This window comes from Bacillus rossius, chromosome 7 (genome assembly GCF_032445375.1).
Source record: "Bacillus rossius redtenbacheri isolate Brsri chromosome 7, Brsri_v3, whole genome shotgun sequence".
NCBI lineage: Eukaryota > Metazoa > Arthropoda > Insecta > Phasmatodea > Bacillidae > Bacillus > Bacillus rossius.
This window is the reverse complement of record NC_086335.1, coordinates 31247124-31267802: the sequence shown is the minus strand read 5'-3', so window position 1 is coordinate 31267802 and position 20679 is coordinate 31247124. Positions and strand designations below refer to the sequence as shown.

The 20679-nt window shown below is 39.9% G+C and overlaps 1 protein-coding gene across 2 annotated transcripts in view; it reads left to right on the top strand.

The window, feature by feature from the left end:
* Positions 1–20224, top strand: part of LOC134533785 (ankyrin-3-like) — a 66475-nt gene extending 46251 nt beyond the window's left edge. For both annotated transcript variants that reach the window (XM_063371441.1, XM_063371440.1), the window contains one exon: positions 16267–20224. In XM_063371441.1, the coding sequence (XP_063227511.1) occupies positions 16272–17984 (1713 nt within the window). In that variant the 5' untranslated portion in view covers positions 16267–16271 and the 3' untranslated portion in view covers positions 17985–20224. The remainder of the gene's footprint in view (positions 1–16266) is intronic.
* The last annotated feature ends 455 nt before the right edge of the window (positions 20225–20679 follow it).

The window sequence follows — 20679 nt, the reverse complement described above, 5'->3', positions numbered from 1 at the left end:
GCCGTGCTTTATAACGAAGTGAATTTTTATCATACAAAATTAATATGACCTAAAGTTTCTTTAATATATCACTTCCCCCCCCCCCCTCTATTTATTTATCAAACTTGGTCATTTCTTCATTAGATGTGAGCTTTTAAAATGTTTAAAAGGTTCACCAAACTATTGCCTAATTTATCACTGGTACTATTGTCGGATCTTCATTTTCGGGGAAAATATCACACAACATGGATGGAATATTTTTAATGGGTGCATGAAAATATACCAAGTGAAATTGTTGACGATCGCATTCAATATCAGAGAATTAGTAGAAATGAAGGGAAAAGAAGGGCCTAATTGTACTGTAGAGGTGGACACCAAGGCCTTGTATGTGTGAAGCAGATAATAGAGGAAGTTTGATCTGTGAGTTAACAGGGAGATAACAAGCTTATCGTACGATAGCAAGGCTGGAATGTTGGTAATGCGGGTAGCAGCGATTGTTGTCAGATGAAGAAAGCGTGTAGTCAAGCGAGACGACGCTATGAGCCTATCATGTGTTCACCTCGCGCAGTGATACGAAAGTGTTTTTTTTTTTAGATGTCAGATAAGAGATAACTAAGTTCATTCCGGCACAACTAAGTTCAGTCCGGCACCATTTCTAAGTATAAGACCCATAATACTGTTTTGGCGTCAGGTAAAAGGATATAAGGTTACATCATTGGCCAAATGTTGAGGATTTTAATGAAACAAAAAAAATTAATTTTGATCTTGCATCATAATATTTGAATTTTTCTTGTTATACCTCGTCTTGTTTGGTACTATATTTAAAACCTTTCACGGGATACTGAATTCAGTAATGTTCTTTCGAATGGAGTTAACATTTTTCCAGAGTTTCTGCTAAAAATGCATGCAATGTTTTGTGTTCTTCTAAGTTCTATGGGTGAGATGTACACATGTACATGCTCCTTTACTTCTATATTTTCTTTTAGAATTACTTAACCACAGGGACGCTGTGTACACTAAAAGAATAACTTAACGCGGCACTGAATGCTAAAACTGGTGTCACAATGCCACGACGAACACGACACGACAAATCCGATCAGGTGTCGTACATCATTCCAGCGAAGGGTTACAATACCACGACGACATTAACACGTGAGTATGGCTGTCGGCAAGACATCCCAAGCCAAATGCGTCCATCAAATTGCAGCATAGAATCCACTAAAACAGTGTAGACCCCATATGCATCTCTATTGCACAACGTGAGATTAAGTTTATTTTATACACAAGGAAGAAAGCTATGGATACGTTGATAAGCGACAGAAAATGATTACGCTGTTAGCTAAGCTAAAAATTAAAAATAAATATGAACATTTGAAGTCACGCTAAAAATGTGAAAGTTTACCCAAAAGTAAAACGAAATTTCGTTTTTCAGCATAATGATTTACAAAGTCGATATATATATATATATATATATATATATATATATATATATAATTTATATATATATATATATATTAATTTTAGTTCTGTAAGGTGTACATTTTGCTTTCTGTCGTGCGGCACGACACGACGAAATTAGAAACACGATATAATTACACTGTTATTTTCGGAGTTGCGCCTCAGTGGTAAATGTGTGACGTACACCTCTACCTTTGAATTTCGTGGAAAAAAAAGGAACAGGGCCGTCGACACATTACATACTTAATGGGCCGGGGGGGTAAATAATTTGTTTGGGCCACCCTCCCTTTTACTCAATGTAGAACTTTTCAAATCCCACAGTTAAAAAAAAAAATTAAAAAAACTGTAAACTTTATGTACTATGGCAATAGATTTAAACATGATCTGTGCGTATCGCATTTATTTAAGGTTTCTTATTGATACTATTGACTATATATTTGTAATTTTGGTCTAATCAGGGTAAACCCGGGCACTAAAAAAGAAATCACGGAATCCAACCACTTCCCCCTCCCCACTGCATTAGGCCTTGTGAAAACACGCGCGCATCTCGAGCCTCACTAGTGTACAGGGTCGAATCTTGCCCCATCAACCGTTGTCTCCCCGCCGCCGCGCCGATGCTAAAGCCTGCCCCACACGACACCCATTTCCTTAGCAGTTTTCATGTAATTTTTATGCTAGCGCGCCTGCTCCCGTGTGGGTAACATTTCAGCACCCTTCCAAAGGGTCTGGCTCTGGGTATAAAAGTTTTCATAACCGAAGTCTTAGCCAAAACCGTAATAGAACGTGTTCTATTTTTCTGCTATACCCACGAGCTGGAGCCGTCAAGATGGCGGACCCACGTGTTGCAATATAACCCCGTATATAGTCTGTATTGTCAACATTAAGGGACGTAACAAATGTAATGGTATGCCAAATGAAACTTTATAATAGTAAAACTACTATGGAATATATTTGTTAAGCTGAAATTGCCACAGAAAGAAGTAATAGGAAATTTTAAAATACGTTATGAAAATACGTTGCATTCTATATTACCCATTATCTCCTATTACATTCGTAGAAGTTGCGGCAGCGTAGTGACGAAGGGCACGATAGCAGTAGAATGGTAATTTTGAATGTGGGTCGAATTCTCATCAGTCCAATTTTTTTTAGTTTTTTTTAAATAACAGATAATAAAATTGTACATACTGTGCTTTCTGCAAATATAAATTATTAGAATTAATTTATGATATAATATTATTAACTACATTTAGGTGTCTCAGTCCATTGATTTTATTCATAGTACTACGTACCTAGATTTATTTTTACTTTTAAAAAAGTAAAGTAAAATCACATGTTCACAAATAATTTAAACCAAAAGTTAATTTTATAATTAAAACGCCAACGTTTATTAAGAAACGAGTGTCCATAAATTATTAATGAATAAACTGATACTTCATAGCGACACACCTGTGAGGGTAAAAAAAAAACATGCAAAATGTTTTTCTTCACCTAAGATTTAAATTTATTACGCGGTATGTGCGTGTTTATTTGTCTCACTGGGTTACAAAAAATATTAGTTACAATTCCTCTAATTATGTAGTTAAATATATAAGTAATCAATAAATCTTATATATAACATATATGAATCGGTAGCATTTTTTTACTATTACAATGAAATTAGCTTGATTAACTGTATAATTAAATTAATATTAGAATTTAAACCGTACATAAACTACATTTAGTAAACCCAATGTCCCTTGTATCATTTAAATTTATATATTTTTAGATTTTGAAATTAACCTACAACTTAAAAATATATTTGTAATTCCAAAATTGCTCTTAATTTGTTTTTAAATACTAAACCAATTTTGTTATTTATTTGCAAATGAAAAATATAAGATAAAATATCAAATAATATTTCCGCAAGTTACATAATTTTTAACACAAACAGGTGTAACTTTCAATTTTTTTCCAGTATTTTGATAAGTTGACTACGACAGGTTTATCCTCCCCTGATATGTTTGCTTTGGTCGGCAACTGCGTTGGCTGGTTTTCTGTTAGCATTCTAGGTATCGTGTGTATGGAGTTAAGAAATCTTTCTGCGGTTCTGCTATACAAATTTTTATGAAAATTTTTATACCCATGGGTATAACAGAAGTTATAGCAGAAAATGGGCATCGTGTGGGGTGGGCTTAATGGACAAGAGTGTTCGCTCGGCACGAGCCGAGTGCGAAGCTTCGGGGGAACAGGCTTCAGACAAAGCTGCCAGGGCCGGGTTCACAGCCTAAACTAATCGCACGTGACGGCCAGCTGACGGGCCGGAAGAACGAATCTCGAGACTCGTGAACCAGGGGCAGTTTGGTAACGAGATCAGACAAGTGCCTCTATGTGCTGTACGCAAATGTCGTTTAATGTTCTCTCTCTCTCTCTCTCGCCGTTTTTCCATGTAACACGTGAGCTTGTTATATCCCCGAACGAGTGCAGAAAATATCGCAGTGAATATGGAATCGGACAGCCAGGAAATTTTTAATGCTAGAAATAAAAAAAAAAAATTCGTCCGGCGTAATGACCTAGAAAAAAATCAATTGTATATTTTAATTGGGGTAACGCCATACTTAAAAAAAAATAAAAAAATAAAAATATTTATTTGGTTTGAGATAATTTAAGTATCTTGGAAAAGGTACCTATAGTGATAAATGTAATATCAAACTGATTAAACAGGCTGGCACAGGTGCAAGAGAGATACTTAGCGGCCATTAAAATTGGGTTATCTGTTTCCTTTACCACACGCATTCCACTAATTATCCAGTTCTAAACGTCTCGATTCTTGCCAAACCTTCGGGTAAGAGAGTTTTTCGACCCCTAAATAAAGTAAAACACATTCCTCTGACATAACCTGAACCATACCGTGAATTATCCAGAAGGAATTATTTTTAATCGGGACTTTTTCTTTTCTTTTCGATAATACTTAAGGTAAGGTACTTGAGACATTCAAATTTTAACATTTGGCAACACGTTATCTAATACATTGGCAAAGAGAAGAACAATTTTATATGAAGATTAATGAATAATACTCCGAAAAAATGCCAAAAACACCATCAAACGCTTTCTGGAAACATTACAAACCAGAGATAATGCAAGTTTGATCAGAAACGTAAAATAACATTCTCAAATACAAGCAAGGCAGTAATAGATATGTGCCGTAGGCAACGAGTAGGTACGAGCTGATAGTTTTGTTGGTGACTTCCAGGATCCAGGCGGAAGTCACAGTATGACTTGTCTTTCCTACCATGACGTGCTGAAACCCCTGGCCACTTTCACTATAAAATGAGCCGTGTCCAAGTGTTCCGTCCTTTATCGTCTCTGTCGAGGTCCGTGACTCGTTACGTAACGTCCTGCAGCTGTGAGCTAGCCGGGAAGCCTTCATTAGAGAGCCAAACGCCCGATCGTGCATATTCGGTTTTTTTTTTTTGTTTGTTCATTGTAACTCATGATAACTAATGGTCAATTAGGTCAGGTTAGCTACGTACATTATAAATACTTTAAAACATTGTGGACGGTTGATTTGGTTAAGATAGGTACATTAAAGATACTGTGAAATCATGTAAACGGTTTCCTAGCCCTGGATAGCTACATATTAAAAAGTTATTTGCTAAGCAACTATAAAATGATTTTACAGTATTTTTAATGTAGCTATACTTACCTAATATAACCAACCATCCACAATGTTTTAAAGTACTTATAATGTAGCTAACCTATCCTAATCGACCGCAAAATTTAATGCCACGCCGGTTTATACAATGAGATAGAACGGGAAAAAAAAGCTAGCTTGAACTTCGGGGAACTTCGGGTGTGGCTCTCTAATCTGTGAAATGAAGGCTTTCCTGAGCTAGCCCCGGCTGTGTACCGATCGGCGCACCTTTTATCTTGCCACGCCAGCGTCGTCGGGACGCGCTTCTGGCTCGGGCGTGTTTTGTTTATGATTAGTTCATTCGTGTTGCTGAAGCCGCAGTGGTACCAACCCCAGGCAGCCTGTCTCACAGGGCTATCGTCATCGCAAGGGCCGAGTACCTGAACTGCAGCGCCAGGCGACGGAATGCCGTCCATAACCTCAATCTTGGAATTAGAACAATGAATTTTTTTAATGCGGGTGAATACAATGAGATCGGTAAGCTGCGAAGCTTTCGTGAGTTGTATTTTCCTGAATGGCCATTTTTCTATCTTGGAATTTTAATTCTACTTAAAATTGTGTTGAGATTCAACTTTAATTTCTTAACGGCGGCGATGCGAAGATTTCTTTCTAACCAATCACGCTCGACACGTTTATAATGTCAGCGTGATTAAAATAACGAACGCGAAATATTTCCTTATTATAAAAAAAATTCTATTCCATCGCGTCGCGGGTGCAGCATTACTGAAATGCGTGTCAAAATTTTGTTTACAACTGGTGCATTGATTATTATATTATTATTATTGTTGTATTTTTTTAAGTTTAATTTACTGGGATGTGTTTTTCGCACGCCTTTTTCCAATTGAATCTTAGATTTTAGTTAAACATATTAATCTTTCAAACATATATTTAAAAAAAAAATCCCTTTCGGCTCAGCTTGCAGGCGTAGGTAGATTTCTAAGTACCTATTTCTTCTGGAAATGTTTTGGATTATTGTATAAACTCCTGGAACATTTTAAGAACTTATGTAGCTTACATAACATCATATATGTTCGCCAATATCCAAAAAAGGATCGATTGAACACTTTCTCAAATTCCATGCCACGAAAATATGTTGAATGTTTTTAACTAATGCATCGAGCATTGAATGTCTTACATATTTCATATTATGCCTACTAAGGTAGTTATGTAATATTTTTGATCTCCAAACACACATGCGTACAACATACACCCAGCTTTGTCCAGTCCTTTCACAGAGGTTCTCAATGGCGTCACGCTCATGTGGCTATGGTCATGGTTTGGACACCAATACCTCAGAAAGTCTCAAATTTGTGATAACTGTGTTGGTGGTATTCAAGTGGTTCGAGGCCCACAACAAGCTTTGAGATCCCATCACCTTTAGTGTCTTTAAAAACCGTGCGAATACAAATCAAAAGCCAGCCCATTCAGGTACTGTACTCTGTACTCTTTTGAAACCAACCTTAGGAATAGGTAGCTGCATATAATTCGACGCAATAGTAGCCTGTTTAACGCCATGCCAAGTTGACAGCGAATCAAATAAAAATAGTTACGTGACTTATCGTTTTATTGAATGTGTTACGTTCAACATTGCTGGCCTTAAAGATTTGTTTTTGTTTACCAAACATTACAATTTTTATTCGACAGTGTCACGCATAAATGCATAAACTAGGCCCATATGGTTATATGGATACTGTAAGTATTTTTGAAGCATAGATTACCAAAGTGTTCAATTGAGGTGGCCACCTGTCTAGGTCACCAAACGTCTTTCAGAGCTCTAGGGGTCAACGCGCTATTTACAAACCGCTCAAGATTTATTTAAACTTGTCTGATTATGAATAGTATTTAATAGCCGTTACACTGGTCTGTACAAGTTTCGTTCCATGGTTTCGTCTGTAACGTGTACCTTTTAGCAAGTGAAAAAGGCTAAATACGGATATTTTCACGGACATTTTTGGTATGAAAAATTCTATACTCAGTTATGGTATAAGAAAGTGCAGGGAGAGTTTGTCTTAAGAATTCCAGTTTAAAATTATAGGGTCATCACTTAAAAGTCCCACAGAAGCGTGTTTTCGAGGAGTCGGCGAGAGGACTGCACGCTAGTTCTGTACCTGACGCGTAGAGGCTTTGAGGCGTGTGATGAACGTGCCAGTGTCGCCCTTAGCTCCCCCGCGATTTGAGAGCCACCTTAAGGAGGAACCAACTGCCTGGTTCCAACACTACCTCTTGAGGTCAACATCTAACAGTTTGCGTGTGGCTTCTCGTTTAATGGGTTGTTGCAAATTTTGTGGTTGTCGTTTATTTTACATAACCTTTTTGAGTCTCGCTTCCCAAACGTGATCACACAGAATGTTCAAGCATCAACAAATTGTTATATTCTATAGAATAGAATACAGAAATATATAGATTTCTTTATTTTGCATGTGAAAAACTGTTCCTGAAATCGCAACTAGCTAGTTCTGTTGAGCTGTAAAGTAACTTTGTTGTTGTGTCATTTAATGTTTTGGAGATATCGTATTACTGTTATGATTTTGTTGATCTTTTGAGAACTTAACAGCAATTAAACTTAACTGACCTCAACTTAGTCTTTTTCCATCTCTACTGCCTTTTGCCTTTATTGCCCCTTATTGAGGTTGTGAAGAGCGACAAGGTAGTGACATAACTTAGTTGACAAATAACACAAAGCTCCCGCGCATGTCTCATTCATAGTTTGAAGCGTGCATGTTAATGGGCATTTACTATATATCTCTCTATATCTCTTTCTCTATATCTCTCTATATATCTCTCTATATCTCTCTATATATATTGTCACGTGCACCTAGCCGGTGCCACCGCCATTTCTGTCACGATCCACCTTCAGAGGGGGGGCGAGAATCGTAGCTCTTTACATAGAAACAACTCGCTTGGCATCAACTAGTCTTAACTTCATAAAATACTTTACTGTACCTAGGACCATAGGTTCGTCATCCCGTACAGGATGTCTGGTGAGAGCTGAACTAAGGAGATTTTGCAAAATAACATAATACTTAATTAAAATTATTTTATTCTTAAAGTCAAATACTCAACATCATTTTAAAGAACATTTAAATAGCGGGATTACAATTTAAAACAATAATCTCTTTACTTCCTTAACGATTGAACGACCTTACAAGAGAGAGAATGAGAGAACTTCACTAAACACTTCCCTAGTCCTTCCGAATACCTCAAATCATAATTAATACTTAAAATTAAAACAAAGATAAGTCCATACTCACATTTTCCGAAAAGCCTTTCTTGATCGATTACTTTAAAAAAATAACGTAGGGGCCTCTCCTGCCCTTGAAATCCCGAACGAACATTACATTTTAAAAACTATGACGCGTGACCCCTGACGAGGGCCATAGCCTCCGCCCGAAAGCTTGACGACTACATTATGACCTAACTTAAATTAAACGACTCGTGGCCTCTGGCGTCGACCATAGCTTCCGCCCGAAAGCTTGAATTCCTACATCACGAACGAACTAACAACTCGTGACCACAGGTGAGACGCATAGCCTCCGCCTGAGTGAGCCCCGAGTCACCACTCACTTGCGCTTAAATTCGCGCGCCCTGCCGCGCCTACCATAACAAAAGCTCGTTATTGAAGTCAAATTTACTAAACAACTAACTAGAACATCTGGGAAGACTACCCCCCCTCTACCCCAATGTGCAGGCCACACCGCGCGGCTTGTTACGACAGCGCGCCCCAGTAACTGCGGCCCGTGGCTGCGCCAGCGCGCGGCCAAACAAACAAACAAAATTCTGCAAGCCCGCAGCAAGCCGCGCCGGCCCCGTGCCCCAATTACATGGTCACGCCACTTGCGCTGACGAGTGAACAGAGCAGCCAGCCCAGAGTCCCGTCAGTAAAGTCCCTAAATTTGATTTCAACAACCCTGCAAAATTTCAACCCGCGACATAACCCTCCCCTCACAGAGCTCGAGCCCCATCGAGCTACCTCAAAATTACAAATTGTCTTTTTCCATTAAACCATAACTATAAATTCCTCATTTCACAAAAATAATAATTTTCTTAGTTCCTTGCTGTCTGAACATACATCTAGATTCTGCATAAGATTTATTTTAAAACAACAAGTATTCATAAAATTAAATGTAAAACTTTTATCTGGTTTGTTCTCACAGGAACCTTCAGAGGCTCGAGTTCTCAATTCTAAAAAAATTGTTCTGTTAGTGAAGCTCTCTTTACAAATTAAATTACTGTTCTTAGTTTCTCAGTATTCGTTAAACAATGTGCAAATTCTTGATAATTATTATTTTTTTTTTTTTCGGTTTCCGTTTATTACCATACTTCTTTCGTTCTTCAAAAAAAATTAAGTGTCCTTACAGTGTTTCAATTAATTAAACTCTTATCTCGTGAAGGTTGGTGCAACTCCTCGAAGTCAGTGTTGTCGAGAAGAGTAGCTCCCTGGGCTGGCCATCAGCAAACACCACTCAACTCCAACAGCTACTGGACTGGCTTCCAGGGCAGCTCACAACTTCTCCCCACATCTGCTTCGGAGTTGTGCCATCCTCATCACGAACAGATTACAATTCTGAAACATCATCAACAGGCATTACCATCACGCCTGACAAATACAAAACTAACTACTAAACTGCAATCGATGGGCAAGGATGCAAACACACAAAAAAATAAAATTAATTAATTCAACTGCTAACATAAAGTATCCCACCCTTAGCATAATCTAATCAGGCAAATAATTTGATAGGAAAAACTTAAGGAAGGGAAACATGACCTCCAATGATTTTCCCTAACTCTTGAGTCTTGATCTTCTCTATACAGCAAATAGTCCCCACGAAGTAACTGGGTTGAAGGTCAGTTCACATGACCCACCCATAACCTCTTCTACTCTTCTTTTCTTCTGGGGGCAACCACAATGCCCACCAATCTCTCTCCATGGTGCCAAACCAGCTATCCCATGAGAGTAAACAACGTAGTCAATAGAAGCGCAGAGGGGAAACACCAATCTCTGGCTTGTCGAGTCATAAAACTGCATTATCTTCTTCTTCTTCTGAGTAAAACATCTGATTAATCTTGCTACTATTCTTCCCAACAATAAAAAAAAGTTCATCAGGTATCTTCATAAAAAAACATTCTAACTAATAATTCTTCATTTTTCTTCTTCTTTATTTCTGTTAGTTGTAATAGAAGGCCATGTTAGGGAGGTTATAGGGAAAAAGAGTGGCCAATTCCCACCCCATCACCCACCTAGATCATGACTAATTAACTTTTAAACTTTCTATTTCAAACAAATTAAAAAAAAAACATTTTTTTTTTATTCAAACTTTTAAACTATAATTACTTTTACTTCATAACCTCAAAAGCTAATCAATAATTCTAAATGAAATTGTGATTTACTGCATCCTTGTTCCATCCGATCTGTTTGTTTATAACCTTTCTTGTTAAGTATAAAATTTTCAAACATTACTAATTAAAAAAAAATTAAATTCTGGTGTCCTTTGAGTTACAATTAACTTTACTATTTCTTAGCTTGAAATAATTTAAGTTTTCAGAACTATTTCATTGTCTAATTCACAACACTTAAAAATCAACTCAAAACAACAAATCATCAAAATCAATAAGATCATCTGACCTACCTATCAGTACTGTGAACTTGAACTGTTCGTACACATTTATAATAAGCTATTGTATTTAAATTCCAACCTAAATAAGGTTTAAAAAAAACTACTAATCCCTCTGTAAATTAAGAAAATTAACTTTAAAAATTAAACTTAAGGTATTAGTTCTTTTTGACAGCTACCACAACTCACTAGTTCCATTACATTACTATAACCTAAAAAGTTCTGTAAATAATGTTTATAACAAAAAAAAACTCCAGTTACTGTCTTCCATAAAAAAATAAAACTTTACATGACCTTATTAATCTCCACTTGTAAGTCCATGGCTGCCAGCTTTCTCTTCTCTTGAATCTTCAGTCTTGGCTCTTGTTTCAGTGATCTTGTATCTTGTCTCTCGAACTCTTGTCATCTTGTAAACTGGACTGCTGCTCAGCTCATCTTAAGGAATCTGTAACAGTTTCAAAAATACATGTTAATTTAAATTACATAATTCCTGTTCTTTGGTCCTAAAAAAAATTGTATTATTAGTACACATTACCCTGAAACAACATTATTATTCATTGTTTATTACTTAAAAAAAATGCTTTACCATAAAATCCTTTTTTGTTCTTTTCATTAGGCCTATTTATTTTCCTTCTTCTTAATTAAATTCTGCTTCAAATGTTAATCCTAACTTAAGACCTACCATCTATTTATTATTCATTACCTACATTATTTATGTTACCCTAAAATTCCCATAAGTTTCTAATACTTCCTATCAAAGACATTCTCTCTAAAAAAAAAATTACTTGTGACTCTTAACTTAACAAACTTAAAAAAAACTTTTACACTAGACTTAACTTATTATTCATTCTTAGTTACTAAATTTCTATATGTAAACTTTAGTACTTACAAACAAAAACTGCCTATTTCTCTCTACCTCTTAATCTCTTTCAATTATTACAATAATAATGTTACCTTGCATCTTTAAACTTTCTTCTTTTCAATTAAATTAGACATCTCATAACAATAAAAATTCTGCCTATACTCTTCTTATGGGTGTACAAACCAACAACAAAATTTCAAATTCTCAAGTTTCCTTATATTTAAATTATGCAATGCACATAACCTCTGTGGTGCCTGTACCCTTTTAGGCCTACCACCTTCTCCTCTCACAGCATGACAACTCTTATTCCTCGGGGTCTGTATTCACTGTTACAAATCAAATATCTCAAATAAATTAAAAACAAATTTATTATTTTAAGAAAACAAAAATTTACATTGACTTTACTATGGAGCCTGGAAATCTCAATGTCCCACAGCAGCTAACATGACTAAATCCCATGGAACCCCAGGTTTACATAACCTGTGCCCAAAAATTTAAGCATACCAGGCTTTCCCTGCACTGGTTTTACAGCATCACACACTATTTAGGGCCCCTGATCTGCCATCAGTCCCAAGGAGCTTTCCCACAACCCCTCTCTACACAAGCACCTACCGCATTCCTCTCAATTGGCTATCGGTTTTACGGCATTCTTTTGAGATCCGACCATCAAGTTAGGGCTAATCGAACACTAAACCTCCATACTTCCAAACTAATGTAAATCAATTAAATTTTCTCTGTAATTTCTTAAAATCCAAATAAAAATTATTCAAACATGCCCAAGAAACTTTCAAAAAAAAAAATTCATAATCTTATCTTCAAACCCTTAAAATAAAAATAAATAGATTACTCTGTTTTCTCCTTAATAACTGTAAACTGTCAACAAATATTATGTCGTAAATTTAACTATGCTTACTGACTCTAAATCATAAAATCTCATTCGTCCTAATTAATAAACAACCAATTTCCTTGAAATCTCACTGTATCTCTCATACTCAAACTCCACTGGCTGAATATCTCAATAAATTCAAAAACAATTATCTAAACTCTTAAAGAAACTCCTCCCCAATTATTCAAACTTACTTCACATTATTTTATTTCATTACTTAAAACACCTTACTCAAAAAAATTAATTAATTATCTAGCTATCTTCCATTATTATTTATTTACCGAACAAAACTTTCTCCTAAATTAATTTAGTAAAATTCAATTTCACATTAGGCAAGTACACTAACTCTCTACAGCAATGTTTCTCATTTCCCTCCTTCCTAACTGAATCCAATCTTACTTAACCTCCAGGGAATTTACCTCACAAAATAACCAAAAATTTCACTGTAGTGCCTATCTGCTATAGGCCCACTACACAGGGGGCTCTCACCCCACCAACAAACTTCATTGAAATGGTACCCTATCCCATACAGGATAGCCACTTCGGTACTACCATGGGGAACTCCTGCCCCAAACTACTCACAACTCTCAGGATTCTCCTGACCCTTAATTCCGTAGTCAGCCCATCTCCTATGGTCTGCGCTACAATTCCCTTTCTTCCCAGGGACACAACGCCTCACCTTAGGGTCCCTCGCCTTAAAGAAAACATTAATTTTCTCTGTTCCCTTGGAGTAAATTCCCTCTACACACAAAAACTATCCTTCCACTTTTATCAATGCTTATTGATTTTATAGTGTACCTCCTTATTACTGTTTACAAATCCCAAAAAAATATTTTTAAAACCGAGGTAGAATTTAACTAACAAAAACATAAACAACTTACAACGAAACACTTCTAGCCTATACATCATACACTTCTTAAAATAAATTACTTACATACTGAAAGTTCCTCTTCTCCTAAAACACACTTAAATTTAAATTTATTTAACCAATAGTCTATTTTCTTATCGCTAAGTTACCGTACAGCTGATCAAAACAAGGTCACGGCCGTCCACGTCTCTGTACGTGCTCGTGACGTCACCGAATTCCATCAGGTGCGCCAACCCTCGCTTGCGGTTCCTCCGTTCTCCGCTAGGTCTCAGCACCTCCCCGTCACGTGTTCATTCTGCCACGTCCACTGACGTGTCGTTCTGAAACAACTCTCAACATTTTTCTTATTAAAACAAAACATCACTATAAATTCTATAACTCTCTTTTAAATAAACTCTCGTTTTCTCTTTAATTCCTTTTTACCGTCTATCCTTCCCTCGACTGATTTAATTCGTACGTCTCGTCTCCTAAGCGCACGACAGCAAAACAAACTTGACTTGAAAATAATTCCTATTTACGAAAAAAACTTTATTTTAAATTTTAACTCTCTTAACCTACAATCTTAAAATGAACTTCAATTAAATTAAACCACTTGCATTATCTCTAATAAGCATTTAACTTATAACGTATTCTCCTCACGTAATAATCCCCGATATAAATCTACAATAAATTCAACGACTTAAAACAACTTATCACTATAAACTTTATCCTTACAAGTATCCTCAAATAAACATCTGTTACGTCAAAAAAAAAATCTCAAAGACTTCCTCCAATATAGACTAAAATTCCGTAATCCTCTCCTCAAGTAAACTCTTAATAACCTGCTATCAGAAGCTGAAACTAACTTAATAATAAACATAAAAATCTACCTCTCTCTCTCTCCAGAAATAGAACCTATCCGGCGAACTCTACCATTTCTGTCTCGTGCACCTAGCCGGTGCCACCGCCATTTCTGTCACGATCCACCTTCAGAGGGGGGGCGAGAATCGTAGCTCTTTACATAGAAACAACTCGCTTGGCATCAACTAGTCTTAACTTCATAAAATACTTTACTGTACCTAGGACCATAGGTTCGTCATCCCGTACAGGATGTCTGGTGAGAGCTGAACTAAGGAGATTTTGCAAAATAACATAATACTTAATTAAAATTATTTTATTCTTAAAGTCAAATACTCAACATCATTTTAAAGAACATTTAAATAGCGGGATTACAATTTAAAACAATAATCTCTTTACTTCCTTAACGATTGAACGACCTTACAAGAGAGAGAATGAGAGAACTTCACTAAACACTTCCCTAGTCCTTCCGAATACCTCAAATCATAATTAATACTTAAAATTAAAACAAAGATAAGTCCATACTCACATTTTCCGAAAAGCCTTTCTTGATCGATTACTTTAAAAAAATAACGTAGGGGCCTCTCCTGCCCTTGAAATCCCGAACGAACATTACATTTTAAAAACTATGACGCGTGACCCCTGACGAGGGCCATAGCCTCCGCCCGAAAGCTTGACGACTACATTATGACCTAACTTAAATTAAACGACTCGTGGCCTCTGGCGTCGACCATAGCTTCCGCCCGAAAGCTTGAATTCCTACATCACGAACGAACTAACAACTCGTGACCACAGGTGAGACGCATAGCCTCCGCCTGAGTGAGCCCCGAGTCACCACTCACTTGCGCTTAAATTCGCGCGCCCTGCCGCGCCTACCATAACAAAAGCTCGTTATTGAAGTCAAATTTACTAAACAACTAACTAGAACATCTGGGAAGACTACCCCCCCTCTACCCCAATGTGCAGGCCACACCGCGCGGCTTGTTACGACAGCGCGCCCCAGTAACTGCGGCCCGTGGCTGCGCCAGCGCGCGGCCAAACAAACAAACAAAATTCTGCAAGCCCGCAGCGCGCCGCGCCGGCCCCGTGCCCCAATTACATGGTCACGCCACTTGCGCTGACGAGTGAACAGAGCAGCCAGCCCAGAGTCCCGTCAGTAAAGTCCCTAAATTTGATTTCAACAACCCTGCAAAATTTCAACCCGCGACAATATCTCTATATCTCTCTCTATCTCTCTCTCCCACCCCTTTCAATGCACGATATCTACTATTAGTGCTGTCCTTGTTTGAATGTGCTCTGTTGCAAGATATACCCAAAGAGCACAAAATTTTTTAGACACAACTTTTTAATGTAATTAATATTTTATTGTATCTAAAATATAGTATTTTGTTGAGGAAATTTTTGGAATTGAAAATTTGTCGAACATTTTCCTGTTATATTTCATAAATAGTATAATCTGATGATATAACATTCTACTTTTAATAAAACTTAACTTAAAGATGCTATCTCGGTTTTAACTACTCTTGGAATCAATTTTTTTTACATTATTATAAATTACAGAAATAGGTTATGTTGGTTGTATTAAATTATTTAATAAAATGTCTTGTTATTAATAGTGACCGACTGGTAAAATATAGTTTTTTTCTTTAAAATTATAATTGGTGTTTATCAATTATATTTTTTCTTTCAGAATGTATACAACTTTAATAATACTGTCAAAATATACATTATAATAATAAATAAAAAATTGCATTTCCTCCATTATTTACACTTTGACTTCAAAAAAAATATTTAAAAAGTACAATTGAATAAAATTGAAACTTATTATATGTATCGATCATAATACAAAATAAGAATATTGTAAGTTTAACAAGCCGAGTAGTACCAGTTTGGCAACAGTACAGTTGTTCTGTGCTGCAGTCTAAGCGTGAGAGACACTACAGATGAAACACTCAGGGAGCTGTCATAAATAGGTCCTCGTAGATCTCAGCCTAGAGCGCTAGGAGTTCGCCCAGTTGTAACGACTGCATGAAGTCGCAGGGGAGCGGGTGTTGGCGGGTGCTGACGCGTGTTGACTCGTGGTGGTCTGCGCAGGCGACATGAGCTCCGCCGAGGACGCAGACGCGCAGCTGCTGGCGGCGGTGAAGGCGGGCCGGCGCGACCAGGCCGCGCGCCTGCTGGCCGACTGCGCGCGCCCCGAGGCCACGGACGCCGACGGCGAGACGGCGCTGCGCGTCGCGGCGCTGCAGGGCGACGCGGCGCTGCTGGAGCTGCTGCTGTCGCACGGCGCCGCTGTCGACGCGCAGAACCGCCAAGGCGTCACGGCGCTCTTCAACGCCGTCATGCACGCCGAGCTGGCCTGCGTGCGGCTGCTGCTGGACCGCGGCGCGCGCGTCGACGTGCAGGACGTGGAGGGGGTGACCCCGCTGCTGGTGGCCGCCTACGTCAGGAACCAGCCCTGCGTGGAGCTGCTGCTGGACGCCGGCGCCGACCCGGGGCTGCGCAACGCGCGCGGCCTGGACGTGGTGGACACGGTGGCGCAGAACGGCGACCTCGCCTGCCTGCGGCTGCTGCTGGACCGCGGCGTGGCGGCCGACCACCGCGGCTCCGGGGGCTGCACCCCGCTGCACCGCGCCGCCGAGCGCGGCCAGGCCGAGTGCATCGACTTCCTGCTGGCGCGCGGCGCCGACATCGACGCCCTCACCGACGACGGCTCCTCCGCGCTGCTGCTCGCCTCGGAGAACGGCCACGCCGACTGCGTGGCGCTGCTGGTGGACCGGCGCGCGGCGCTGGGGGTCCAGAACAAGGACGGCAAGAACGCCATGGACGCGGCGGCCGTGAAGGGCAACCTGGAGTGCGCGCGCATCCTGCTGGGCCGGGGCGCCAACGTGGACGCGCGCGATGACGCCGGGTACACGGACCTGCACCGCGCCGCCGAGGACGGCAGCGTGGACGGCGTGCGGGCCTGCCTGCGCTACCGCGCCGCCGTGGAGGCGCACAACGCGGACGGCCACACGGCGCTGCACCGCGCCGCCGTGCGCGGGAGCGTGGCGTGCGCGCGCGCGCTGCTCGAGGAGGGCGGCGCGTGCGTGGACGCGCTCACGCCCATGCGCAACACGCCGCTGTACATCGCGGCGCAGGGCGGCGACCTGGAGATGGTGCGGCTGCTGCTGGCGCGCGGCGCCGACGTGTCGCTGTGCAACTCGGGCTGCTGGACGCCGCTGCACATCGCCGCGCAGCACGGCCACGTGGACTGCGTGCTGGAGCTGCTGCGCGCGGGCGCCGACCCCAGCGCCTGCAGCCTGGAGGGCTGGACGCCGCTGCACGTGGCGATGCACGCCGCCGACCCGGAGTGCGCGAGCGCGCTGGTGGACGCCGGCGCCGACGTGACGGCGCCCAGCCGCGAGGGCTGGACGCCGCTGCACCGCGCCGCGCAGAGCGGCCGCGTCGACTGCCTCAACATGCTGCTGCGCCGCGGCGCCGACGTGGACGAGCGCACGGACGACGGCCGCACGGCCCTCTTCATCGCCGTCCGCCACGGACACCTGCAGTTCGCGCGGCTGCTGCTGGAGCACGGCGCGCGCTTCGACGCGTGCGGCCGCGACGAGGAGTCGCCCCTGCACTCGGCCGCCGAGGGCGGGTCGCGCGGCTGCGTGCAGCTGCTGCTGGACAAGGGGCTGGGCGTCGACCTGAGGACCAAGCGCGGCTGGACGCCCCTGCACAGCGCCTCGCAGGCCGGCCGGCTCGACTGCGTCGACTACCTGCTGGAGAAGGGCGCCGACGCCAACCTGTCCTTCAGCCTGCTGCTGTGAGGGCCGCTGGCGTCGAGGACCCTGCCGAACTGCTGATTGCCTGGAGGTTTGGGATCAACAGCTGTAGGAGCTTGGTGCAAACAACCCTGTGCCTTCTTATCTACGACCGTTTCGGTCACTTCCACTCTTCAAACTAAACATAAGTATAGACTAGAGACGAGAACAGTGTGGCCTGCTACCAATCTGACATTCGTATGCTGTTATGTATCGAACGCTGTTCCCATGTCATCAGTTTTCAAACAGAGCACGTATTTTTTGCTGTGCCCTTGCCTGCAGATTTAACGGTCCAGGAACGCGGGCACATTGAGAAGAAAATATATATAATATATATTTTTACAGAAATCAGCTTTCTGAAGTGCGTAGTGAGCTTGACAGGTGTAACACTGGTCGGAATATCATCCTTGAGAACGGAATACGTCGATACGCAGCAGTATAAGAAACGGAAGTATGCCGATAAAACCCACTGGCAATACTCCACAATCACACGGAAACAGATTACGGGCCCGAAAGATATTTACGTTTTACTATCAGTCTGCTGCTTCCGCAATGCACGGAAACGTAAGAAATGGTAACCAAGGAGATTGATATCACGATAGTAAAAAATTAATTAATTTGAAAAAGGTTTTGAGGCACGAGAACATAACAGTGTAAGAATTTTCATATGCATTAAAAATAAATGAGAAAGCGATAATAGACCACTAGATATTATTGTAATTGAAGCCATTTTTAACGTATTTAAAGCGTAAACAAACATGGCTACCACGGCGTCCAAATACCTGGCTTCTATTGGTCGCACGGAGTAACGTAAACCGAAGAACTGGGCAAACTGGGCATTGCCGAACTCATCCGTAAGGGTCCGTGTTCGTATGCGTGTTATTGTAGTTATCCAGCTCCGCGAGATCCTCTCCACTTTCGTGTCATTGTAGAACGGACCTTAAGTTTCATACTCTACCCATCAGGGACCAGGCAGGCTTAGTCCTAGTCCTACTTTAGCACGTGATTGCCATGTTCCGTTCTATTATAGATAGATTGAAGTGGAAATTGTTGTGGCATTTGATGATTTGATTTAACTTGTCAACTTGAACGCCTGAATGATAATCGGGAAAAGTTATGCCATCTTATTCACTCCCTACGGTGAATGATATTTTTCTGTATCGTTTCGGTTCCATTTCACTTGACGAAGTGATTAACTATAAACAGGCGAGCATATACGTTGGTAAATCATTATTAGTCTCCTGTAGTGGAGTATTTGCATGATACCTGTGACCGAATACTTGGAACAATAACATTATTTGTAAAATAAGTGAAAGACTTGTGAGATGTGATGATTTTAAATAAGTCGTCGTCATTCACACGTGGAGGTAATCTGTTTCTTTACCGGCCCCCAATCAGTCCTTTTTGTGATAGTTTTTGTTACCATTAGCATATCCTCAACATGTTTAAGCGCCTTTACAGCATCATGTCATGTTAAATGTCACTCAGCATTGTTTACGTCGTGCCTCTAACACTAAAGAGGCCTTCTTAAAAAGCAGTACTGAATTACCTGATAAACTTTTAAAATTCAATTTGTGTGAATTTTTTTTTATGAAGACCTGTGCACACGAACTCTTGAGTTAATTTATTTATTCACTTTATAAAATATGTCAAAATAGCCTACAAATAAATATATTTCAGTGCTCTTACTAAAAATACTGATTTGATTAAGATAACATTAAAATTACATCCTAAAAAATTAAGCTAGTCAATTCGTAATTTCAAGATTGTAAATTTATTGAATTATAAATTTTGTTCTATCATAATGACCTATACATAATTTCGCTTTGAACAGCATGTAAACTATACAGATTTTTCAGTTTCATAAGCATCTTCTTTCATGATATTGTGGAAGAGTTTTTATCGTGTTTGTGTAGAATATAATTCTTATTTTAGAAAATTAATGTAGAAACCTATTTCACATTCATCTCAAATCGAAATCTGTCTTCTTGTACTGGTATTGATATAGTTAGTGGGAACATTTGTGATAATATTGTTAAGAATTCGTGAAGAAAGAGGGCTTCAGTATACTGCAAAATATTTATTTTTAAAATTTAAGATTTTTGACGTATTATGTACATGTAACAATGTGATATTTCAATTGAATTGTTAATATCACTCAAAATAAGACAAAGTTTTGTGACTTTGTAAATTATGTTTATGTCCATGCCTTGTAAGTACTTTGGGAGATAAAATTATCCATAATTTTGGGTTATGTTGTAAACTAAATATTTCACCAAACATATCATGTATCATGATTCTTCTTTTATTAATTATGAAAATAGTTTTCAAAAGCCTAACCCAATACAGCTGAGCACACGACAGCAATCAGCCAGGGTCGGATGTTATCATCTTGACAATATTGTAGACCCATGACAAATATTACAGTCCCTCTTTTACCCATCGATTAATAATTGTTTTATTCCCTTACGATATGTTAAAATAAGACTTAAGTCACGATGAACACATTTTGCCACAAGTAATTAAAAACCTAACGGATGCAACAGATAAAAAAAAATACCAATTCAAGTTGTTTAGAAAATAAAATAAAATATTTATTGCAACTGTAAAAGCACTTTATACTGTTTCCACAGCCGTGACTAAATATATCCGCACTCCACCACAGCAAGGGCATAGATACGCGACTTATGAATATCCCGAG